General features: G+C 36.5%; 3 protein-coding genes across 6 annotated transcripts; 2 read left to right on the top strand and 1 right to left on the bottom strand.

The window, feature by feature from the left end:
* The first annotated feature begins 343 nt into the window (after positions 1-343).
* Positions 344-6,875, top strand: LOC132141473 (G protein pathway suppressor 2-like). Of its 2 annotated transcripts, XM_059551005.1 has the most exons (13): positions 373-501; positions 882-905; positions 1,241-1,358; positions 1,473-1,582; positions 1,688-1,800; positions 3,035-3,114; positions 3,237-3,316; positions 3,466-3,640; positions 3,730-3,813; positions 4,318-4,394; positions 4,528-4,623; positions 4,800-4,883; positions 6,689-6,875. In XM_059551005.1, exons 2-13 carry the CDS (start codon positions 903-905, stop codon positions 6,779-6,781), a joined length of 1,113 nt encoding a protein of 370 aa, XP_059406988.1. In that variant the 5' UTR covers positions 373-501; positions 882-902; the 3' UTR covers positions 6,782-6,875. The 2 variants fall into 2 exon arrangements, with proteins under 2 accessions (XP_059406989.1, XP_059406988.1); XM_059551006.1 differs by lacking the exon at positions 882-905 and having other exon boundaries at positions 344-501.
* Positions 6,876-12,527: 5,652 nt separating this feature from the next.
* tp53 (tumor protein p53) lies at positions 12,528-22,088 on the top strand. Of its 3 annotated transcripts, none has more exons than XM_059551003.1 (11): positions 12,528-12,707; positions 13,412-13,480; positions 13,706-13,751; positions 13,831-14,004; positions 17,099-17,282; positions 17,396-17,508; positions 20,340-20,449; positions 20,543-20,682; positions 20,787-20,884; positions 21,096-21,199; positions 21,645-22,088. In XM_059551003.1, exons 2-11 carry the CDS (start codon positions 13,434-13,436, stop codon positions 21,739-21,741), a joined length of 1,113 nt encoding a protein of 370 aa, XP_059406986.1. In that variant the 5' UTR covers positions 12,528-12,707; positions 13,412-13,433; the 3' UTR covers positions 21,742-22,088. The 3 variants fall into 3 exon arrangements, with proteins under 3 accessions (XP_059406986.1, XP_059406985.1, XP_059406987.1); XM_059551002.1 differs by having other exon boundaries at positions 13,828-14,004; XM_059551004.1 differs by lacking the exons at positions 12,528-12,707; positions 13,412-13,480; positions 13,706-13,751; positions 13,831-14,004 and adding an exon at positions 15,429-15,600.
* Positions 22,089-22,855: 767 nt separating this feature from the next.
* On the bottom strand, positions 22,856-26,024 carry LOC132140514 (butyrophilin subfamily 1 member A1-like). The gene is made up of 10 exons (XM_059549286.1): positions 25,725-26,024; positions 25,493-25,617; positions 25,310-25,390; positions 24,502-24,618; positions 24,276-24,407; positions 24,046-24,171; positions 23,775-23,826; positions 23,606-23,632; positions 23,493-23,519; positions 22,856-23,400 (listed from the first exon to the last, which is right to left on the bottom strand). Exons 1-10 carry the CDS (start codon positions 25,747-25,749, stop codon positions 22,856-22,858), a joined length of 1,257 nt encoding a protein of 418 aa, XP_059405269.1. The 5' UTR covers positions 25,750-26,024.
* Positions 26,025-26,546: the final 522 nt, after the last annotated feature.

Genomic DNA, 26,546 nt, shown 5'->3' with positions numbered 1-26,546 from the left:
TTGTGCAGGTACATACAGAAACGTAAAAATAAAATCAAAAGAGAAATAAACAAAATAAAACATTCAAATAAATGTTACCATCAAAGTTGAACACATTTAACAGCTTTTTTATTTTTCAAACTTTGTTTTAGATATTGCTGAACATTTGCCTTCAAATAAAAAATATATATTTCCCACATATTTACATTTATGTATACTATATTTAGCTAATAGCCATTTATTTAGAAGATAGCAGATAATGTAAATTATATTCTTTATAAGACTTGTCTTATGTGGGGAAAAAAGGCAAAAATATTTTGATGGGCGTTTCGTTTCTGCTCCATGACACGTGACATGCCGTCATCAATACACGTCATCAATACACGCCCCCAGCGGAAGTGCGCCAAACGGGGCTTCCTGTCCATTTTTATTTTGGTTAATTACTGATACATTTGTTTATTTTTCTTTAAGCAAAGCCTTCAGACAAGCTCAGCATACTTTTTAACTCAGAAACGGACAAAAGTGCGTTACATGAAGATTCCACGAATGTCACTGCAAGAGTTTTATATTTAGTTCGCTGATTTTGCAAGCTAGCTGACTAAGCTGTCACTTGAGCCGTTAGCCTGCTGGCCCAATGGTTAGGTGATAATGCAACTTACTGCAAATAGAAAACACTGAAATCGCTTTCGTCTGTAAAATCGAGTTTTTGAAAGATAATTTTCTTGGAAAGATTAACTGAATCGACTGTTAAAACGTTCAGGTTACTGCAAGCGTAGCCAGCTAGCTTGTGAAGCCGTTAAAGAGCTAACCCAGTTCCGCTAGTTTGCTCATTTATTGCCTTGTATTGTTTCTCAGATTACCACATCTCTTTCTTCTTATTTATATTTTGCTCTAACTCGTAGTCTTTGGTTTTTAGAATTGATATGGTAAGTTGGTTTATAAACCGTTAGCAAGGCTTGTCAAATTTTTGACAGCTGCCTTAAGTTTGTGTTTGTGATGTGTTTCCTAAACCCGTCAGATATCTAAATCGTGCTGTACTGCAATACTTACAATGTCTTTGGTTCCGTTACATTTTTAACGTTGACATTTAACATGGTTAAATAATTTCCAGACTATCAGTTCTTGAATTGTTTCTCGCTCTGACTATTTTAGTTGTGGTAAGGCAACTAAAATCTGAATGAGTCAGTTAAGTGGACTCATTAGTGTCAAAAAATGCAGATGCAGATATTAATGTTGTAACATTTTTCTAACATCTCAACAGCTGGCACCGCCAATCCCTACCATCATGCCGGCTCTTCTGGAGAGGCCTAAACTGTCTAATGCCATGGCACGTGCCTTGCACAAGCACATTATGAGAGAGAGAGAGCGGAAGAGGCAAGGTGAGCCCACAATTCTGCACTATATTATTTTTACTAAAATAATAATTTCCATGTTGAATTATGGTGTTGTTGATCATGTGTACTTTGTGATCCGTTATCACTTGTTTATCTCAGAGGAAGAAGAGGTTGACAAAATGATGGAGCAGAAACTAAAAGAAGAGGAAGAGAGGAAGAGGAAGAAAGAGATGGAGGAGAGAATGTCTTTAGAGGAAACAAAAGAGCAGGTCCGTCTGTATGATTGCTGCATACTAATACTTGGATTATTTACAAATGGTGTTTTAGTTATGTTGTTGTTTAGGACTCATGAACAACCCTTTATTTCTTATTAGATAATGAAGATGGGAGTGAAGCTGCAGGGTCTTCAGGAGGAGAAGCATCAGCTTTTTCTGCAGCTGAAGAAAGTCCTACATGAGGAGGAGAAAAGACGACGCAAAGAACAGAGGTATGCAAAAGAGAGCTGGCAAATTCAGATGCCAAATGGAAAAGTTAAGTCTCCACGCCATAAATAGGATATCAAGCCCCAGAAGCCAGATCCTATCCGTTTTGTATGGGATCCGAACAACTAGTCAGCATAGTTGTCTGGTATCCAAACCAAGTGTTTTGTCTGGTACTCAAAACTGTTTTAACAGTCAAGAAGTTGACTGAGAAAGCCGGAGAAGAGCCGAAGAAGCATACATGATGATAAAAAATTTGTTTTTAATAAACGTCTTCTGACTGGCACTTATCAAACAGGAACGAGTTTTAAATTTTAATAATATTTCACAATATTACAGTTTTACTGTTTTTGTGTATGCCTTGTTGAGCATAAGACTTGGTTGTGTATACGGTATGTGAATATATACAGTACAGACCAAAAGTTTGGAAACATTACTATTTGTAATGTTTTTGAAAGAAGTTTCTTCTGCTCATCAAGCCTGCATTTATTTGATCAAAAATACAGAAAAACATGTAATATTGTGATATATTATTACAATTTAAAATAATTGTTTTTAAATTTATTATACTTTAAATTATCATTTATTTCTGTGATGCAAAGCTGATTTTTTAGGATCATTATCACATGATCCTTTAGAAATTATTCTAATATGATGATTCATTATCAAAGTTGGAAACAGTTCTGCTGCTTAATATTTTTTCAGAACATGTGATACGTTTTAGGATACTTTGATGAATAAAAAGTAAAAAAAAAAAAAAAAAAAGCTATGTTTTTAAAATATAAATATTTTGTAATAACAATATACACTACTGGTCAGTAATTTGGGGTCAGTAATTTTTTTTTTCTTTAAAAAAAAAAAAATCAATACCTTTATTCAGCAAGGATGTGTTAAATTGATAAAAAAAAAATAGAAAAACTATTATTTTAATTTGTAATAATATTTCACAATATTACTGTTTTTTTTCTGTATTTTTGATCAAATAAATGCAGGCTTGATGAGCAGAAGAAACTTCTTTCAAAAACATTACAAAAATAGTAATGTTTCCAAACTTTTGGTCTGTACTGTATATATATATATATATATATATATATATATATATATATATATATATATATATATATATATATATATATATATATATATATATATATATATATATATATTATACACGTATATGACAGGCGAAAATTACATTTTTAATCAGTTTATTATAACTAGAGTTCTTTTATATGTTTACAGTGACATGACAACTCTGACTTCGGCAACTTACCAGCCTAACATGGCCATGCACTCTGGGCAGCACCTTCTCAGCATGCAAGGTGACCACTGTTTGGCCTCTTCAGTGATCAGTCAAAGAAGTATAAAGCTGTAGCTGTCAGAATTAACTAGAATTGCCCTTCAATAATGACTTCATTTTACTCCACTGCTTATTTTCCCTCAGGGGGTCAGGTTAGTCATGGGCGTCCAGGTGCTCTTCTTGGGGAACGCAGCAAACAGCTCTTCCAGTCTCAAGTCATTCCTGTGAGTGTGATATTTTAGTGTAAATCAATCCATTTGTAATAATAATGAGGGACACCTGGTTCAGCTAGCATTCACAAACTGCATTTGTTTTCCGGTGTGTGTGTGCTTGAGTTCATTAAAACATTATTGGCTGCTTGCCACTGTCTCAGACGCGTCATTTCCAGTCTCAGCCGGGGTTCAGTGCAGGTGGGACAGAGCACGGCCAGTATTCTGGAGGCCAGCCGAGTCACAGCCCGTATGGAGTCACTCAGCCGCAGCATACATCGCCTTTTGCCTCCAGCCAGCCAGTGCCAGCCAACTATGCCAGTGGTTCACAACTTAGAGGTGCCTTGTTTGTATTTTCCTTCAGTCCATATATTTAGATGTGGATATGTGTTACTTGCTTTTAAGATGTTATAATTTTCTGTTCCCAGGTGCATCAGCATTCCAGGCCATGACGTACCTGCCCCATCAGCAGCAGGGCTATGCGGTCCACAGTCATTTCACCTCTCAGCCTGGTGTGTGTAATGTACCTGCATTCATGTTGCTACACTGTAGCATACTTTTAGAATTAAATCGTATATCTAAATCAGTGTAGCGATAAGTGATTACTAATGTTGCGGTGCATAAATAGTTTTACAAATCATCCAATCGAAGGTGCAGTTTTAGTTAGGATTACTAATTTGAAAGTTATGGGTCAGTTTAGTTTTAATGTTTAAAAAAATAAAAAGTATCTTGTGCTCACCAAGACTGCACTTATTTGATAAAAAAAAAAAAATTTAAAACTGTAATATTGTAAAATACTTTTTAAAATTCTATTTAAAAAAGGATTTGTTGATGAATAAGAAGTCAAAAGAATCAGCATTTATTTGTAAAAGAAAACTTTTTTAACATTATACATATTTTACTGTCACTTTAAATGAATAAAACAGGGCCTGTCCCACATAGGTGTTAAAGTTTGTTTCCATCGTCCTTTTGGCAGACACCTTTGCAGTCCTTCTGTATTTCTTCTTTTATTCCAGGTTACATCCCCAGTGCTGGAATTCCCCTGCAGAAACAGTTGGAACATGCTAACCAGCAGTCTGGTTTCACAGACTCGGTAAGTAGGGCGGTCAGGATGTAAACTCTGATAAAAAAAAAACAAAGGAAGGTCAGCTGCTTTGAACAGCTGAGTGCAGAGGTTTACTGGATGCCTGTGTCTGCGCAAACATTACTCATACTTGGGTTTTCAGAGTCCATTGAGGCCCATGCATCCGCAGGCTCTGCATGTGAGCGCTGCAGGTTTACTGCCTACTCCCTCTATTGCTGTCCAGATCCCTCCTGGCAAGGTCAGAGCCAAGCCAATTAATGAAATCTATATTATCATAGTCTTTCTGTTGCATTACTGTAGATGGTCAGTTGATTAAGATAAAGGGAATTCATTTATTTTTAGCCTAAAATAGTAGGAATTCTTTGCTCTTGACATGTTTTGAGCATAAATGTCTTGCGGTTTTTCTTTGGACAGTCTGGCTTACCATATGCACATCCACCAAGGCCAGCTTCTCCAGGGGCATTCACGCATGGAACGCCCTCACAACAAGCACATGCAGTGAGTTCTGTCTGAACCAAATATACTTCTTTAATTATAGCATGCATGTACATTTATACACTACCGTTCAAAGGTTTGGTCAGTGAAATTTATCTATATATATATATATATATATATATATATATATATATATATATATAATTTTTTTAATATATATATCTCTCAAATATTGTTCACCAATCTGTCTAAATTTGTGTTAGTGAGCACTTCTCCTTTGCCGAGTTAATCCATCCACCTCACAGGTGTGGTATATCAAGATGCTGATTAGACAGCATGATTATTGCACAGGTGTGCCTTAGGCTGGCCACAATAAAAAGCCTCTCTAAAATGTGCGGTTTTTCGGGGGTCCGAAAAGCAGTCAGTATCTGGTGTGACCACTATTTGCCTCACGCAGTGCAAGTCTGTGTAATGTTGGTCCACTCCTCTTCAATGGCTGTGCTATTGGCAGGAACTGAAACACGCTGTCGTAAACGCCAATCTAGAGCATCCCAAACATGCTCAATGGGTGACATGTCCGGTGAGTATGCTGGCCATGCAAGAACTGCGATGTCTTCAGCTTCAAGGAATTGTGTACAGATCCTTGCAACATGGGGCCGTGCATTATCATGCTGCAACATGAGGTGATGGTCATGGATGATTGGCACAACAATGGGCCTCAGGATCTCGTCATGGTATCTCTGTGCATTCATAATGCCATCAATAAAATCCACCCGTGTTCGTTGTCCATAACATAAGCCTGCCCATACCATAACCATACCGCAACCATGGGCCACTCGATCCACAACGGTAACATTAGCAAACCACTCACCCACACAATGCCATACTTGCTGTCTGCCATTTGCCCTGTATGGTGAAAACCTGGATTCAACTGTGAAGGGAACAACTCTTCACCTCTAAAGTGCCAGACACCATCGAATGTGGGCATTTGCCCACTAAAGTCAGTTAAGACGACAAACTGCAGTCAGGTCAAGACCCCGATGAGGATGACGAGCATGCAAATGAGCTTCCCTGAGACAGTTTTTGTTTGTGCAGAAATTCTTTGGTTATGCAAACCGATTTTTGCAGCAGCTGTCCACGTGGCTGGTCTCAGACCATATTGGAGATGAAGATGCTGGATGTTGAGGTCCTGGGCTGGTGTGGTTACAAGTGGTCTGCGGTTGTGAGGCCGGTTGGATGTACTGCCAAATTCTCTGAAACGCCTTTGGAGACGGCTTATGGTAGAACATTCAATTCACAGGCAACAGCTCTGGTGGACATTCCTGCAGTCAGCATGCCAATTGCATGCTCCCTCAAAACTTGCAACATCTGTGCAATTGTGCTGTATGATAAAACTGCACATTTTAGAGTGGCCTTTTATTGTGGCCATATTAAATAAATGCTGCTCTTTTCAACTTTATATTCATTAAAGAATCCTTAAAAAAAAAGTGAAAAAAATAAATAAATTATATATCACAGTTTCCACAAAAACACTAAGCAGCACAACTATTTGGCTGCTAAAACTCATCTTTGCCAACACAAGAATAAATACATTTCAAAATACATTGCATTCCATTCCACAATATTACTGTATTTTTATCAAATAAATTCAGCTTTGGTGATCATAAGAGCCTTCTTTCAGAAACATCAAAAAAAAATCATAACACCCCAAACTTTTGAATAGTAATGTGTGTGTGTGTGTGTGTGTATATATATATATATATATATATATATATACCAAATTGTTGAGGAACAATAATTTAATGTCTGAATAAGATCGGTTTAAGGAAAGTGACATTCTTTTTTTTTTCTCTCCTTTTGTTGTACAGGCTACATTTCAAAGCTCTTCTCAACCAACTCCTCGACACACCTACCTTTCGCACAGCCAAGCAGGGCAGAGGTTTTACCACCATGGCAAATAGCTTTTAATTTCAGTATAATGCAGATAGATGTTGAAAAATAAGATTCACCACTTATACTTTGAAGGATTTTGGATTAAAGCTAAATACCACACAATGCTTGGCATCATAGTCTTATGATGTAAAACACATGACTGCGTTAATGTCACATGCAAGTCATTTTCTGTTATTCTTCAGCTGGTAGACATCCCTTTGCAACAGGATATGTCATTTATTTCAATATTACAGCCTGAAAGTTTATTTTATGCATTTGAAGACGTGGGCAACAGGTGTGCCAACATTAGTAACATTATAATACTATCACTAAATGACACAACTAGAGTTAAATCAGGGCCGTCTAGAACTTGCATTAACATTGATGAATGCACCTTTTCTCCAATTCAGATTTCATATGATTTTAAATTGTAAATGTAATGTTTTTAGCCAACCTACTGAATTTAACAAAATTGCAATTAAAAACTAATTTTATGAATAATCTGTTTTAAAGAGCTTGTTAAAACGGTAATAAATAATTGTGTAGAAAAAAATCTTTTGACTTGAGGTCTTTTTATTTAGATTTTTCTTTTGTCTGTATAAATTATTTTTAGTGGCACTCCATTATGTGGTTGGGTGGAAGTGTGTTTTGATATTGGCTTATGTAAATACCTTGATGATGAAATGTATTCAGCACTCAACATGTCTTTTCAATTCAGTTAGATCTCTTGTTTTTTTGTTGGCCTTTCCTCTTAAATACTGTGGAAATCCCCAGTATTATTGACCACATAGCACTTCACCTCATCTTGAAAGCATGCCACTCCATTTAGTCTGTCCTACCCTTAATTTCCCTCAAGTAAAAGACATCAGGAATGAACTATTTAAGCCTAAGGGTTTACTTCTTTTTCTCTCTCTCTTTTTTTTATTTTAGATAACTCATAAGGGACACAACTTTACAGCTTTCCCTCTAGCTTATAAGCATCTCAAATTCTGAACCCATTATAAGTAAATCACTTGTTTAGTACTGTTAAATAAATGAAAAATCTCTATTCACTTACCCTAATGTTTTCAAAAACCTTTGACTTTCTTTTGTGGAACATAAATTGAACATGTTTTTGTGTTTCATTGAAGAAGAAAAATGTTGGGAATGATATGAGAGAGAGCAAATAATGACCGAATGGTTATTTCTGGATCAGCTATAATTTTATAAAACCTGACAAGGGTACTGTTAGTAAAATGCCATGGAAGTGTGTGGTTGGCCATCAGAGACTTCCAAAAGGTCCTCTCAAAAACCGCTAAAACTTGACAGGAAGTTATGGAGGAAGTTGTGTAGGTTGGAACTTGTCTGCCTCCCTTTCCGTACCACTCCTTTTACAGTGCTTGCATTTACTGAAGGGTCTAAGAGACACCTTTTTGTGGTTGCATCTCAAAGATGAGATTAAGTTTAGTTTATGACAAATAATTTGTATAAAACAATACACACTCTTAATGTGGTCCAGTCTTGAGTGTTTGTGCTTATGTGCAAGCATGAATGAAGGGAATATCTGTTATAAAATATTTTCCAGTATATGCATGTAGAAAAGAGCGGGAATTAGAGATTCTGTGTGTGTGTGTGTGTGTGTGTGTGTTTGTGTGTGTGAGACAGCGAACACAAATTTAGCTGTTGATTCACCTCCGGCCCGCCCACTTACTGTTGGCCTGAGCTGTTTTCTTTTTCAAACTGCGTCAGAGAGCGAGCCAAAGTGAGAATTATTTGACTGAGTGATTCATGTTGAAGATGACATAAACCAAACTTCTTGAAGAAATAAAAGGCTACAAAACACCTCAATTCACTCCTTTGGGCTAACTTTGAGTGTGTGCTCGGTGAATAACAATGAACCCATTCGTCTGTGACTTAAGAGAGCTCTATGTATGCGATAATACAAGATTTCTTTGAAACAGTTATGCAGTCACCATTCCTCTTTCAGTCTCCCCCGAAATAACCAAACCTCAGATTGCAACACGTTAGCCTATAGTCAACTCGAGGACAAGAAAAAAAATCAAAGTGAAACTCCCTGCCGCCTCTTCAGCTGTTGTATCAGACTCGAACGAAAGCCAGTTGTTTGTCACTCAGTGTGTTGTCCTTTTTCTGTGTGTTTTATGAAGTGTGTACAGTGTGATGCTGTCAAAATTAGTGACGTGAGAGGCAACATGTGACTAAACAGGCGGGAAGATTCAGCTTATCGGAAGAGAATGAGAGAGCTGCAAAATGTGACAAACAAGACAGTACAAGTAAAGCACATTTGGTCGCTATCATCGTTTTTGAATGGAAATGAAAATGCAGAATGTATGGGACATTGAAATGGTTGGGAGGTTTTGTATGCAGGCCAGCCACTGGAGAGAAAGCAGGGCGGAAGTTGACAATGCAGTTTGAGCCAGTATTAGAGAGAGAAGGAGAGAGAGAGAGAGAGAGAGAGAGAAAGCCTCTCATGACTCATGAAGATGGGCTCCTTTAGAAAAAAACAAGAAAAATAAATTTGCAGATAGAAAAAGAAACAGAATTCTTGGTGTATCAGTTTTTGTTTTTTTGGTTTTTTTTACGAGATGCGTCAAAATGAAAGTGCAGTGACAACAAATGAATGGGTCTGACTCTTCGGTTCTTTGGCTGGAAAGTACTGCATCTTTGGGTACTGATGGTTATGGTTTGTGTTTGTTTGTCGAGTTCTATCTTCCTATAAATCAAGTAAGTGACAATATCCGAGTACACATATTTTTGTCTTTGCATTTTACTCAATATCGTATTTTGCCAGTGCTTTGGATTTAGTTGTGGAGATGTTACAAGTTATAATTATTTATGCTATAGGGCCGAAATTTATTCCCGGGTATTTTCCGAGGATATGTGGTTCATCCATATTTTAAAAAGGCGCACAAAAATCTATTGGTTGTCCATTGACCCCCCTTCATGACGTTTTTGGTTCTTATTTGACAAGTTCACTGCATAAACTCATATAGCCACCTTTCTTTCTCAAACTGATGAATATTAACAATATTTGCGCTCCGTTAATCGCGATTAATTTGCGAGATGGAACCTGCGTATCCTTCGACTTCATATTCGGGATTTGAGAACTTTATTCCATGTTCTAGGACTGAAGCTCCAAACATTAACAGGTAGGTGAAAAGGTAGCTGATCTGTACGAGCTCTGGACAAATGTCTTTATTTGTAAGCAAATCTGATGTAAAATTGTTCGCTTTTACGTTTATTTCTGCAAGTTCGGAGATCTTTCATTGTGTTTTTAATATTTTTATCCTTGGTTTAGACAGAGGTGCCTGGTTGCTAAAAGCTAATTTACATGTGCTTCAAAAAGTGTGATAAGACTCGAGGAAAAACAAAGATGAATCTCAGTGTTATCTCCGAATTACGATTATTTATTTAGGCTTGTAAAATATTTATGATTTTATATGCATTACAGAAAATTAGAGTTGGGCAATGATGTGTCAGCCATTTTGAGATATGCAGGAGACATACAGAGTGTTTCTTTTATATATTTGCTCATTTCCTTTCGATTTGAACACAAAATCAAATCTTTTTTCTTATATTATGAAATCTTATATTATACTTCTCTTTGGTAAATTTAATGGTATTGTGATAACTGCATATCAGAATTAGACTTTTGAGAAAATGAAGAAATGTGAGATGGGGTTTATCATTTATTGTAATCATGTTGTTTATCCTAAAAATTCTGATTCTATAACAATTATAATACTGATAAGTTAGAATTCTAAACATACTTAGAACAAACACTGAGGAAAAATACAAGTCGATGCCGTTAATGTAAATATATATGCTAGAAATAAAATTACACAACATATTTACACCAAAAAAAAATCATTTGCTGTACCTATGATACTTCAGAGTGTCTCTTATTCATAAAACAGAGTTAAAAGGTTGAATAAAGTGCAAAGTGTCTACTGAGAGTTTACCCGGAGATTTTATGTTTTCTTAAATAAAGGCCACACACTATAAACAAAAAAAGTGTATTTTATACAATTCAGATTTTTCTTTTAACAGAGAAATTCAAAACATGCCATTTTAGCTGTAGGTTTCAGATATTGTCTCGAATGTTCCCTCACACACACATGCACACACGTGCCTTACTCTGAAGCATCATCAGAAAAAGGGCAAAAAAAATTTGTTTTCTTTTTTGCATTTTTGCAACTAGGTTTATAATGTCCATCACCATAATTTTTGCTTTTTGGTGAAAAATTAATTACAAAACTCAAAGCTGTTTAAAACCTTAGATATGTCATTTGGAACAAAGTTCTAAGTGATGTAAGGGCAAAGATAGCCTTTGACATCATAAAAATGAATTGCTCGTAATTTTTATTAATAAATTATCAGCAATTAAGTGCATAATTAGCAAAGGAAAAACAACAATTAGTAAAATTGCATTATGTCTTTTATACTGTAATGGGTCTATTACATGTTCTACAAAGTTTTTTTTTCTTTCTCTAAAACAATACTGCTACAGAAATACAACACTATATATACACCACTGCACATGGTAATGTTAACTATACAAAATATATATTTGGAATTCTACTTTTGTCTTTTTTTAAACTCTTTTCTTTTTTATTATAATACCAATGACACTTTTATTTTATTTTGTTATATATAAATCACTCATTATGAATGAATCATAATATCAAATTAAGTGATTTGCATTGTGACTGATTTGTCATTGTTATCTCCGAGAACAACAGAGATGCACAAGTGTAATTAGTAGTTTCGTATGGAAGCATAAAGTTTAAATTAAACTAACTTGTTTCTGATGGTTGTATTTCTTCTGGTGTGTTATTAAATCACAAAATGCAAAAGAGAGAATGGTGTTAATGTTGACTCACCCACCGGTTGCCTGATCACAGTTTCTGTTGTAGACCAAAAACTGCCTCTAAGCTCCATTAATTTTCTAATCTATGTACAAGCATTTGTTCCTCGTAAATGCATGTATACTGCAGAATGTAAATTAAAGGGTTGAATATCATAAATGTGAGTGACGTATAACAGCAAATAATAACATTTCTGAAATGTTATTCATCATAACACCACTTTCAGTCTGAGTGATGAATCGATCATGAAAGACCTCATCTTCTATTATTTAAGTGATGTGGGGACTCAACTGACTGGTGACAGGTTTCATGCATGATTTTATAAATCACAGAAATACTGTGTCTGTGAATTGGGAAAGCAGTTATTTTGTTAGGCCTCTGGAGCTAATTATTTGGTGACTATTCTTCAGTCACACACAACATATGTCACTGTCAGCAAAAATTAGTAACTCTAGGTTTATCCCTGGATTTTTATAGTTTTGATTTGAGGTTTACCATACCATATAATGGAGATGAGCTCATTCGTTTTTCTAACCTAATAAAATCAATGGTCCTTCTGTCTCTGTATTTTCAATCTCAAACTTTTTTCTTTGCTTATGCATCGATAGATACGCTTTGCAAAATACGTCACGTCATGTAATCCAGTATTAAATAGAATAAAAAACAAATCTTTTGTATTCGAAACGCTCTCTCTGAATGCAACGCTCTGTAATAAAAACGGACTGACAACTTCCTCATTACACAGATTTCGCGCCTTTTGTAAAAGCATGCGCGGTTTTTGGTAACATTTAGATCATTTTAAAATTCAAAATGCGAACGAAATGACCAGTCATCTATTTAAAAAATCGTTATTTTCTCTCTCTTGTTTTCATTTAATTCATTCATGTCAGTCAAGTGACGCTGACGTCAGCAGACTCCTCCTGTGGGGAAATCCCCTGAAACACCACGCGTGGATTTTGGTTTAGATTTTTAAGAGGCCTGTTTTTAACGTTTTGTTGTTTTGGACCTTGCGTGAGTAACTCGGAACTCATCACCGCAAGACTCTTACGAGAGTACCGTGAAAACCGTTTGGAGAGAGGAGGTCGGTGAAGTAAGTGCTGATTCGTTATCCGTGTGTACACATTTTTAACAATAAGTGTTTTATTCGAAACTAATTATTGCAATAAACTCGGAATTTAGAATACAGTATTACTTTATGCGTGCAGATATTGGTATTTTATCGAGCTGACGTCGATGCAATAAAAGCTGCTTTAAAAAGTTCGACTAAAACTAATGATTTAACAAGAGCGGAAACTCAGAGGCCCGTTTAACGTTATCGTAACGTCAGTCATGAATCCGGCTATCTAGCTAGCAGTAGAAGATGTTAAAATAGGTTTTTAATGCAACATGTTAATTCGTTGTGTCTTTTTAAGAAATCTGACTTTGATGTCTGAATGTTTTTTTCCACTTTAACGGTAAAGTTATCTACAAATATGCGGTTAGCGTTTAAAGCAAATTAGCTAGCGTTGGTTAGCTAAGCGGTGTTTTCGAAACTTGGCTCATAGAAGAGCGCTTATATGAATGTTTCCGTTTAGCTGTCACTTGATTTAAACCTGTCCTTAAAACCTTTCGCTACTATTTAGAAACGTGATTTGGTTGTTTAATTTGAAAGTTATCGCACGTCGTAAAGAAACAACGTCGACGACTGAACCGTTTTACTTTTTGTTTTTAAATGTATATCGAACGAGGAGTTGTATTTTCTTTATATTTTCTCCCAGTGCTGAGCTGACTGAAAGTTTTTTGTTATATCTGTAGTTTTGCGAATCTAAAACAAGCCATGGCCGAAAGTCAAGAGTTTGCTGACCTGTGGGAGAAAAACCTCATGTAAGTTTGCAACAGAGACCCGGCGTCGGTCATATCTTCAGTTTTATGTGGGTGCAGGTCTTATTATGTAAGGTTTCTGTAACAATTTTATGGTTATTTATTTTGGGTTGGTCAAGATCTGTTGAACTTGTCATTGTGCATCAGTACTCTATAATGTATACTGTGTGTGCTTTATTAGTTTAAGGTTAAACTAATTCTAAGTCTCTCTCCCAATTTGTGTCCCAGTTCCACTCCAGAAGCTGGCACTTGCTGGGAATTGATCAATGATGAGGTATTGTTAAATAAGCCTGTGCATACCCTCTGGTATACATACTTGTTTTTCAGTGCTGGACTCTTATGTGTTTCAGCAGTATCTTCCAAGCTCCTTCGACCCAAATATTTTTGATAACGTGCTGACTGAACAGCCTCAGCCATCCACCTCCCCTCCAACCGCCTCTGTTCCAGTTGCCACTGATTATCCCGGGGAACATGGCTTCAAACTGGGGTTCCCGCAATCTGGCACGGCCAAATCTGTGACCTGCACTGTAAGTTAAAAATACACACATGCATCCATGCATACAGTACTCATCTTGCATAAAATGTGGCATTTTAGTGTACTCGATCACCCATATAATTCCTCTAATCTTATAATACTATACACTAGCATCCTAAATAAATGAAAAATCCGTTTGGTAGTTTCCGATTATTGCCATTGGTTGTTCATATTCTGTTTGGAGATAAAATGGTTTCTTGTGAGAGTAGATCAGTGTTAGTGGTAATATCTAGTCAAAAGTTAGTCACAGTTGGTAGTGAACTCACATTATTATGTAGATGTTAGATTAAAATATGTACATAGATGCATTTGTACCTGAGGTCATGTGGAGACTCAAATAGTCCTTTCTGGTGAGCGCTAGATCGGAATGTTGCCAGGATACCACCAGACTTAAATCGTTCTTCATCACCTCCTTCGTTCCTGTCCAAAATAATACTTCAGAATTCCCATCTTTTGTGTATTCGCTTCTCTGGTGTAGAGAGCGTTTGTGGTCATGCAGCTTGTCAATCTAGCATCTGGAGTGGGTAAAATAAGAAATTTAATTTAGCAGTTTCTTATTGCATTATCTGAAGACATGAATGGGCATGTTCTCATGTGGAGCGCCAAAAACATCTCCGGTTGCGATGGGGTTAAAAAGAAAAAAAAGTGCTGCCCCACCACCTCCCACCCCTCACCAAGTCTTTTTTTTTTTTTTTTTTCCTCTTTCATCTGTTGTACTTTTTCAGATCCTAATTTTTTAGCAAGACTATTTCCTTTAATTGTTGATGCCACACAACCCTACAGAAGTGGTTTGAAGAATGGATAGAAGCAAATATGTATATTTAAACGTATAATCACTTTGGAGAGGGTCCAGAGAGAAATGGCTGTGCATTTACACTTGTGCGTATTTAGTAGATTATTTTATCCAGAGAGACTTAGAAAAATAATAACACAGCCAATAACAGTCATTGTGTACAATATCAGGAATGTTAGAAAGCTACATTTGGAGAAAAAGCTATATCTTCTGTAGATTATCTGTGTATTTTAGTAAATCTAGTTTAATACACACTCTCCTGTGCAGTATGTAGAAAGAGGTGTTGCTCTATGATGGCTGCTTGGCAGAAGATAAGATGACCACATTCGTTGTCAAAGAAGGTTTCACCACCTACTCCGTGTACACTACCAATTGCATTAGTAATGACTCGTACATCTAGCTTTGTCAGTCTCTATTGTGTTTAGCTACCTAACATTATTAAATCTGACAGTATTTATATTTTACGTAGTCTTGTAATCTGTGAAATCTTTAATGTTTTTGCCTTTTATTTTAAATTTTTTGAGCAGCAGTGTTTTATTAGTAAGCTGTATCTGGAGTTTGAACATGTCTGAACTTGTCCTCATAGAGCAAAGGGGGAGGGAGGGAGGGGAGTGTCAGTTTTACAGAAAACTGCAGTCTACAAGACTCTGAGCAGGGATGCTTGGCATCCAAAAATTTCCTGTAAAACAGTTTTAGAAAAGAGAGTAGAATTTTAGGTTGTTGTAGTGCAAGATAGTCAAGCTGGTGTGTTTCAGATCCTGTGAGAAACTACACCGACTGCACATGATCTGGATGGTAAGAGGACAATACAATTTCAAAAGCTCAAATGATATATGATTTCTATAATATGTACTATTTTGTAGTAAAGACTGAGACTTAACACTTACAAATCATTCTGTCTTTCTGTTTAATGTACTAGGTTAGATCAAATATTTTATCATTTTCGTTATATGGATTCTTTTCTGGAATGAGACAAATGCATATTAAAAGTGTTTATTTAAAATTTTACAAAAACATATTTTCAAGATTAGTGTTTTAAGTACTGTGAATTTGCTTCACCTGTAGTGGTGGTGTTTTAAAGGAGATTAATTTATTTGTTATTGTTGGCACACTTTCAGTCCATTAAAACCTCTCTTAAAGATGTTCACTTTAAAGCACCAAAATTCTAGTTAAAGTAGCTGAACTCACTGATCAACTAGTAGTCAATTGTTGGACTGCTAGTTGATCATCTTATGCCATCGTTTATATCAGTTAGCATTCTCAATAATAAATGATATGAACGTTCTGTTGACTTTTGTGATTACTACTAAAACTAACTGCTGTGAAGTTAGGGCTGGGCGATATAGCTAAAAAATGTATCGATATATTTCATATCCTTCATTTATCAATAATTATTGACTCTTTTTTTTTAATAATCTTTTGTAAAACAGCTGTGTGTATGTGTATATATATATATATATATATATATGTATATGTACGTGTGTGTGTTTTATATGAAGATTAAATGACTTAAGGAAACTTTTGTCTTGTCTCCTGAGGCCACAGGAGGGCGCAAGGAGCAAAATAATGCAGGACATTTAAATTATCAACAAGAAAATAAATGTTTATGAAAAATAAAAAAAACCTGCATTACATCTAAATTAACTCATATAAATCAAATATAATTTCTTAAATTGCATATACAATTTTGAACAAAACGGCATCATTATTTATGCATTGCTTAATACAAAGAGCCGAATCACGCAGATTGCATTTAAAAATGGGACGCAGTGAAAAGGTATGAACAAATTTGCAACTTGTTTTCTAAAAGCTTACACTATTTTAACTTTGCATGGCTAACATTACATCTCGTGTGAGATGCGAGTGCAGCAGTCATATTAGTCCCGTCTCAAAATGCACTGAATATGCATTTTGTGTGAATGGCTTGTTTTCGATTTTCACCTAATCATGATCTTCTCACAATGAGCTTCTGTATTTCTTTAATATTTTGAATGAATAACGAAGCAGTGGCGCATCTTGTGGGCTAGAGTAGACTTACAAAACATCCTCCTCACAGGCAGGTACAGCACTCATTTCAGCATGTGTTTGTGTGTGCGGTCTGCATCGCTCATAGCACGTGCCTATATCATGCACTATATCGAACATTTTTTTATATTGTTAGTGTACCATCAATAAATATCGATACCGTTTTATCGCCCAGGCCTATGTGACACTTTTTTTTTTTTTTGTTTTTTTTCAAAGTGTGACTAGTTTATATGAGTTTAAAGCATATTTTCTGTCTCTCTGATTTCAGTACTCCTCTGATCTGAATAAGCTTTTTTGCCAATTGGCGAAAACTTGTCCAGTTCAGATGATGGTGGATGTTGCCCCTCCCCAGGGCTCAGTGGTCAGAGCAACAGCCATTTATAAGAAGTCCGAACACGTGGCTGAGGTGGTCCGTCGATGTCCCCACCATGAGAGAACCCCAGATGGTGATGGTATAGACATGCTCTTTCTCATCCAATCTTACACCGTTGTACAGGAAAACACTAGCTATACTGGTGCAAGTTCCACTAAAATCAATTAACAAGCCTGTTTACTCCCTCCTCAGGATTGGCTCCTGCTGCTCACCTGATTCGAGTGGAAGGAAACTCTCGTGCTCTTTACAGGGAGGATGAAGTCAACTTGAGGCACAGTGTGGTGGTTCCCTACGAAGTTCCTCAAGTTAGTCTCAGTATTTTGATCTATAATAAGTAGGGATGGGTGTTTTCCGCAAATATCACATTCGAATATTTGAGCTCACAAGAAACGAATATTCGAATATTCGTTTATTTAAATTAAGTTTAATGAGACTGTTATTTTTCAGCAACATTTATTGTTTGCGTCATTTTGAACAAGCTTACACACAATAAGCTTGAACATTACACATCGTGTTTTGTAGCTGAAAACCTTTAACAATGCGTGCAAACAAACAAAAGTACAGATTAAAAGCAAAAAAAAAAAAGTTAACAAAGAAAAAACGTAAAGCCGCCTGCAGCAATTAGGCTTTTGTAGAACGTAGCCTACACTTAACTTTTAAAGTGTCAGCAAATCTTTTTTTGCTTTTTTTTTCTATTGTTTCAAATGTTCTTGTTAAGAAACACGGGCATGTAAACATGATCTGGGGAAAGTCGGCTCCTTAGTCTGTTAACAATAAGGCCGGCCGCGGAGAAAACACGCTCTGACGGCACAGATGTTGGTGGGACTCACAAATAACGGTGTGCTAAGCGAATATGTTTTGTGAAGCGCTTCGTGTTTTCGATTCACCTCCGAATGGGATCCTCATCTGGTGGAATACATGGCTCCAGCAAGAACTGTTCCCACTCGTCTCGGCTGGACTCTCTGTAATCATCGCTGGAGAACTGGCTCATCCTTTTCCGACGAGTGGGCATTGCATCCTCTTCATCGTTGGAGGCGGCAGCTGCATCCACACCACTCGCATCAAGGAAAATGTTCTGATAATGTTCAAAGTTTTTTTTTCTTACTTCTCTCATTTCTTACTACTTTCATCGAGAAACCTGAGATGTTTGTACCGAGGGTCTAGGGTAGAGCTGATACAACTAATCGATTTAATCGATTAAAATCGATTATTAAAATAGTTGTCAACTAATTTAGTCATCAATTAGTTGCTAAATAACTTTTATTTGCCGTAAGCGGCTCATTTCGTGCATATTTCAAATCTGCGGTGACCAAAGTGTGGCAGTAATGAGCCACCGGAGGTTTTACTCAGCCAGTACAGCAGGAGAAGTAGCGAATAGCCAATAGCTGGCCATGTTTTGTGTCACGTGCTTCCCGAACAGCGTCTCTGCCATAGACAGTAAAAGTTCAGCGGGATGAGGAAGTACTTTACTTTGAGCCATCAAAAAAGAGGATTAACCTGTAAACTCTGCACTACTGAACTGTTTAAGGGGCCGTTCACATATCGCGTCTTTTTCATGCTCAAGTTCGTTATTTCCAATGTAGGCGCGCGGTATTTTTTTTCTGGACAACCTTCTGATGGATTTTACTTTAAATTATGAGTTCCATTTAGGTTTCATGCCATTGGCACTTTATTCGAAGGATTGTATAGAATTTCACAGCATAAGCTATAAAGCTGTTTCCCAGTAAATAATCAAATGCAATGTACTGCAATTTTATTCTGTTTCATCCTTCTTCGTGAAAATATGTTCTGAAAGATTCCTTAAGCTTTGTTTGGGATGTTAAACTACTTTAGGAGCTCTAAGGACTGCCATGGTGAAAACATTATTTGAAATCTCCATGTGAAATTTGCTAGAGTATGGGTCAGTGTTTTGATTGCAGAAGAGTTCGACAAAGGATCACTAACACATAATAAAACAACTCCAGGTATATTTTTAATGAGGATATGACAATGCAAAATGGTTAAAATCTCTTAAAAATCTATGCTGAATGATAAAGACCCTTTATTAATAATTTACTTGGGGGAAAAATGGGCAAAACTAAAATATAAGTACAAAAACCGATTAATCGATTAATCGTAAAAAATAATCGACAGATTAATCGATTATCAAAATAATCGTTAGTTGCAGCCCTAGTCTAGGGCAGACGCGAGAAGAGGAGTTTTCACTGCATTCTCCAAGTTAGCTGTGTTTATTCGTTACTTGAGAGATGCCGCAACAATGTTCTCGAATTCGATCACTTTCTGTGATTCTCCACGGCATATCTGAAGTACTGTAGAAGACTGCAGTTCTTAGGGGCCGTTCACATTGCGTCTTTTGCGCACTCAAGTTTATTTCCACTGTAGGCGTGTGGTATGCGCACTCATAATGGAAGCGACGCAGTGCGACCACTGATCTATATATCAGTGGGTACGACGCGGCCCTTCTTTCCAGGCGCATCCGCACCGCATCGTGTTAAAAACATCTTAACTTTTCAGAATGCCACAAGCGCACCCGGGTCATGTGACAAGAACTAAAAATTCAGCTTCATCCTTTCCCGTAACAACGTTGCTCAGCCAAGATGAAGGAACAGCTGATCATAGCTGTATATGGATTGCCATTTTTTTTGCTGCAAATCCATTTATCCTTTGCTGAAATTTCCGTGTCTTCATGGAGAGAGCGCATCATTGTTGCTTAGCAACGGCAGATGCCTCAGGAGCGCTTCTGCCCTAGCGCTTTGGAAAGGAGAAAGCGGCGAGCCTAGAGTTTTCCATGCGTTTTTAGGCGCGATATGTGAACAGCCCCTTATTCATTCATTAATTATTTTTTGCTCGCATACATCTTCAAATATGCCGTGGAAAATCACAGAACATGACCAAATTAGGTTTTGTGAACTTTTTTTTTTTTTTTTTTTTTGCGAAATTCAAATATAATTTTTATTTATCGAAATAAGTAGAGCAGAACGAATATTCGAATGTTCGACTATCCGTGCACACCCCTAATAATAAGTAAATAAATAAAAAATAAAAAAATATAATTGCAAATGTATTAATGTTTTTCTGTTGTAAGTTTTCGTCATTGTAATGTCACCCTTTCCTGTGCTTTTTTTTTTTTTTGCAGCTGGGAGCAGAGTTCACAACAGTGTTATTTAATTTTATGTGCAACAGCAGTTGCATGGGTGGGATGAATCGCCGGCCCATCCTCACAATCATCACCCTGGAGACTCATGAGTGAGTCGTCCATCTTTGATTCCTCTGTTAGTGAATTGTATTCCAATGTGGATACCAAGGATCATAAAATCTGCTTTTACTCTCGTCTTGCAGTGGTCAGTTGCTGGGCAGAGGGTCTTTTGAGGTACGTGTGTGCGCGTGCCCAGGCAGAGACAGAAAAACTGAGGAGAGCAACTTCAGAAAAGACCAGGAGACCAAAACCTTGGGAAAGACCCCCTCTTCTAATAAACGTAGTAAGTTTGTATGTGTATTAAATTCAATTTGATTCCGCATACATTGCTGAATAAAAGCATTAATTTCTTTAAAATGTCATATTAATTTGAAACTGATCTGACAGGTTTGACGAAAGAGTCAACTTCATCTGTGCCTCGACCTGAGGGCAGTAAAAAGGCCAAACTGAGTGGGAGCAGTGATGAAGAGATTTATGCCCTGCAGGTGATCATGCACCTTCCTGTTTTTTTTTTATCATCATCCTCCTGTGATTTTCATGGTAGTTGGTTGGATTGAGGGGTCAATTCCACTGTGAAAGGAGTTAGTGTACTAATATAGCTTGTGCTTTTCAAATGCAAATTTGGTTGGCTAAGACCTTTAACAAAGTGTAGTTTGTGTTTGTATGACTTTTAATATTAGCCTCCTCTTCATACAGGTGAGGGGTAAAGAAAGATATGAAATGCTGAAGAAGATTAATGACAGTTTGGAGTTGAGTGACGTGGTGCCTCCATCTGAAATTGACAGATACCGGCAGAAAATGTAAGTGATGATATACCACAGGTACACGCTGCACAAAGATCTTTTTTTCCAGAGCCGTCACTAACAAATATTTTGGTAATCGGTCAATTATTCTGAGAATAAGTTGAATAATCAGATAATTTTTTTGTAATAAAAATAGATCTAAGCGGACTTAAAATACATATACAGTATAATAGCAATGAGGCAATAATAATTGATTCAAATAAAATATCAAAAACAAGTAACCATTTGCTTCCATTGATGAAAAGTATTAAAATGCATAGCCTAATGGAATAGAACAATATAATCAAATCTTATGTATGCTACGTATTATATCGAACGCCTGCAGAGGGCGTCAACGGACTGACGGCTGCTTTTAATACTTTACAGCTCGAAATAATCCTTGTTTTTATATTGACTAAACAACATTATTATTTTAATTTATTACTGATTTTTGTTTTTGTAGACTCACCAAGGGTAAGAAGGAGAAGGATGGCCAAACACCTGAGCCCAAAAGAGGCAAAAAACTAATGGTTAAAGATGAAAAAAGTGATTCTGATTAAGATGGCAGGATGCTGGGATGTCTTTTTTTCTTTCTTTTTTCCCTTTGTTTGACCAAAACAGTTTGTCATAGGGAGCACTTGGTGATTTGCAGATCCATGATCCCTCAGTCCTGTATGTCATGTGTTATCTTGTTCACTCCACTAGGACCTTTGTAAGGCTAGTGATGGCCAGGTGCTGTAGGTGTGTGGTGCTTTATCAGCACTGGAGCCATCAGTTTGCAGACCCGATAAATGAATGTCCAGCGATGAGGTTTAACCGTGTGTGGAATTATTCCTGCTGTAGGTCAGTGCAGGTCACTCTCCTCCCAACACGTAGTGATAAGTTTGTATGACCACTTTGATAAAAATATATTTGTAAGCAGCTTTTTTAAGAAAAGACTATTTCTGAGTAGATAAAACCAGCATAAATGGTTATAAGCCAAATGACTGTAATAGAAATAACACACAAAAATTGTTTTTGGAATCCTTTTTATTAGGTTAATTTCCGTTCATATTTGAATGCAAATTAAATTGTCAAGAACTCAGGGTGTGTTTGAGTCCGTCCTGGTAATCTTGATGATACTATTCTACTTGATGTATATTTTTATGCAGTTTTTTTTCTTTACTGTATACACATAATTCTTTCATACATGTATACACACATGCATTTATTTGTAGCTTTTTTTATATATATACATTCTTTATTAAAAATAAAATCTCTCAGATTTAAAAGTCTCTTTCTTTTCTGGTTCCAGCATTAATGCACCGTAACATTTTTACAGCATTATGGCATAGTAAAGTTAGCATAGTTAATGGTTTTAAATAATAAAGATGAGCTACAAAAAATTGCATGCATCTAAGATTCATAATAAAATTATATCATTGTATTAACCTAAAAAACATTGTTCTGTGTGTTACAACTATCAATTTGGAGCTGGTAAATAATATATAATATAATATATAAATATATAAATGTACTCCATTATACTCCTAGGCATTTTTGATTTGGATAAAATGGAGCATTTCTTTCACAATGCCTACCTAACAAAAATTATTTTAATAATATTGATTTATCAAATTGTTGGTAGTCACCAGGACTAATTGACCTGTGCATTGTGGGCAAAGCATTTAAATTTCAGAAAACTTTGCACACATTGACACCAGAAGGGTCTGAGGATATGCCAAATTTCATAATTTTCCATTTAAAAGGGAACTCATGAAAATCCTCAGAGTTGTGCAACTGTACTGAAGTAAAGATATGTGAGCGTGTCTCTACTTTATAGAAAGACACCTGTCCTTCTTCATAGTCCAGGTACACTCCCAGCTTTTTGGGCACAAGTGACAGAGGAAGCTCGGTCTCTGGCTTGGTGCATGCATAAAACTGCCGTGTGCTTCTCCATATTGTCCCGAAGCCCTCAGAGGGGTTCATGGGACACCGGCCGTTACTTTTGGAGGATGCAGTGGTCACTCCAATATGCCAGTAGCCATTGTTGGCAATATCAATTTCCCAATAGTACCGACCGGAAATGAGCCCTTCCCAGCCCAGGACACACGGCCAGCTGTCGAGGCGCTGGGTACTGTAGGACACTTCAGTTTCATTCAGAGCTTCCTGTACCTTTCTCTTGTCATCAGAGAGCTGCAACCATGGGTGGCTTGTCATAGGGTCCAGTGTGATGTCCACTAAACAGGTGCAAAGGTAAAATTTAAAAGCTTTCTTAAGCCAAAAGGAATTTCATTGACAGCTGAATTATAAACGGCTGTATCAGAGATACCTGAAGCACTGCTGATCCATCTCCATACTATAGAAAACAGTGATAAACATAACATTTTAGATACTTTCCCCATTAAACTGTGCACTGAACAAGATAAATGCAGAAGTCAGTACCTGAGTTTGGAATGTACTTTTGTGTCTCTGTCAAAACAAATGGAATTGTACAGTATGAAAACATATGAGCCCATGGCAAAATTGTTTATAATCATTTAAACTAGCACTTTTAATATGATTTGGCAAATCACCGTTTTAGTCTATTGAAGTATGCAAGTGAAAGTTTTACCTGTTTTCCAGGTACGCTGTTTGCTGAGGAGCCATAGCTGTGGAACAATACCCTGAAAAAACATTGTATGTAATTCATACACATAAATATACTGATTATATTACTAAATTACATTATTATATATTGTAGAACATATACAATGAGATAATGTTATATCTCTAATTTGTAACTGTTAATAAGAAAAGGTTTAGCTGAATAGGCCTATATTGATTAAAAAAAAAATAGTTTTTTATTTTTTTATGTTTATCGAACTCTTCTCTTAAACTTGGACCTGGCTGTCCTGTTTCAGTAGAGACCAAGTTATGAATTCCAAAAAAGACAGAGTCAAGATTTTCCTCTTCTTCAGTTCTAGCTGCTTCAGAAAACGGGCTAATTCTTGCCTCATCACACCACAGTGCTGTACACAGGGAATGTTTTTTTTATACATGTATATGCATAATATACTGTATACAGATTTGATACATTATTACACACTGGGTTCAAACCCACTATCCTCCTCACCTCGGACACAGTCTGTAGGTCTGTAGCCCATTCCATGATCTTCTGCTCCATATGCTTGGCAGAATCCACCTTGTTGTCTTTCTGCTCCCAAGATGCATCTCTTTGTTGTCGCCATGTGCCCTCACTAAACAACTATAGGAGGGAGAATATAAACAGATAAAATCTTTTTCTTAATAAAAACAATGCATGATGTTTAAACATAAGTGTCTTATATCCATGAACTCACATCATCAACTTTCTTGAGCTCCTGTGCCCACTCAAGGATGAGTTTGCGGCATTGTTCCAGACTATGTGGCTCTGCATGCACACTGATATTTGGGCCTTCGTCTGCACTGGAGTGAGGCTAAAACACACACACACTGTCAGTTATTACTGAAATATTTTAGACATTATTTGTAGACAAACACACACCCATTACTGTGTGGAAGCAGTGATGTCTCGCTAAAGTTGTGGCTGACTGATCGGCCACGAGTTCACAAGATAGATCTCCAACTTAAAAGCAGAATTCCAGATATTTCCAAGTAGATGATGGGAAAAAATCCAAATTTCGAGTTGTCTAGAATGCAGCATAATTCTGCTGTGGTTTATTGGAAACTTAAATAGACAAAGGATCTGGCAATATTGTGTTTAAAATGTAAGTTACCCACTATTAACTACTTATTTATTGAACCCATGTATAAAATCCTGATAGCACAAGAACACCACGGCGATGTCTATTTGTCATCTGCAAGATGTATTTTTCAGAGTGTTTGCTCATCTGCAATAGGCTTCATCTATTAAATGTTTCCTATCAGGTGTCAAAAAGACGTATATTAGATGTCTTTAAGATGTATATGATTTAGAATGTATGTAAAACTGGCATCTGAAAGTCTTCTTTCGGACGCTTGTACACAGCAGATGCTTTCCAGATCAAGAGATCTTTAACAGACTCGCGTATAGTTGGTCAGAACATCAGCAAGCCTGTGATTATGTCCAGCCTCTTGCCTATACAGGCAGTGATAGTTAAAGTCATTGTAAAAAGCATTACATATTACCCTGCTGACATGTTCCACCTCCTGTTTCCATTGAGTGATAAACGTAATGCATTCCTGCAGGCTGTGGAGATCCTTCAAGTCCTGTATAACAACAGAAAGGTGATATATTAATTAGGAAAAATGTCAAACTTCAAAACAGTACAGAAAATGAAGTTCTATAGGAAGTATCTATCTATCTATTACCTTTTGTCTAGGACTATGAGTGCTCTTGCTAGGAACTGAGCTGTGCGCCTGAAGACCTTCATCAGGAAGATTCCAGCGTACAGCTCTGACAGTGTTACTCAAAGCAGCTTCAGGCGCCTCATAATCTGTGACAAAAACAAACATCTATAATATCTAGGCTAGTTTTTAAACATTCAAATACAGTTTAAATTGTTATGGTGTTGTGGCTAAAATCATAGTCTCTAAAACTTACTTTTGCCCTTCAGGATACTCTTCATATTGGCTGGTTGGAAAACACTTTTCTATTGTGGGAGCAATCCATCTCAGAGATTTGTGTTGCACGCTGACAGAAGCAGAGCACAAGGACCCAGATACTCTCCTGCAGTATCATGTCATCTGTGTGGACTACACAATGAACTCAATCCACCCTAGTCACTGACACGATAACTCACCTATCATTTTGTGTAAACTTATGTTAACTAAGGGGAGAACAGTGATAAGGGCACTGGCATCACAAGCTTAGGTAATCAGTTTATGTGGGCTGAAAAGGTATTGTAAGGTGTGACCTTTAATTTCAAGAAAAGTCAAAATAATTTATATAAAACAGACAACATACAAACATGACTGTGTTTGGTTTAAATTTGAGCAAACTGACTTATAAATAGAAATAAATAGTTTCTGATCTACTTTAAAATGTAAATAAAACTAAAATCAATATCTCTGTCAATATTATTTAAATCTACTGTGACATTCAAACTAAGCCAAGACCAGAAATGAATTATGTGAAACTGTTCATATCCTGTATAGGAAATTGCAGTTTCATTGAACGAATGAAAACGAATAAAAATACATACTGAAACAGCAACACTAAAACAATATTGAACAACTGCCACAGCAACAGACATAATGATTGCTTATTGCTCATCATCATAATATTGCTCATTTTTCTCACCACACCTGGATGACTGTCATTTCAAGATAACTGCAAATATTGTTTAAAAATGAAATGAAATCACCTCACTGAACATTGAACTCATTTAGTTCAGATCAGCTAGATCTATTTCCTAAAACATTT

Source organism: Carassius carassius, chromosome 5 (genome assembly GCF_963082965.1).
Source record: "Carassius carassius chromosome 5, fCarCar2.1, whole genome shotgun sequence".
Taxonomy (NCBI): Eukaryota; Metazoa; Chordata; class Actinopteri; order Cypriniformes; family Cyprinidae; genus Carassius; species Carassius carassius.
Note: the sequence above shows the minus strand (reverse complement) of the source record. Positions and strands in the feature narration are given on the sequence as shown.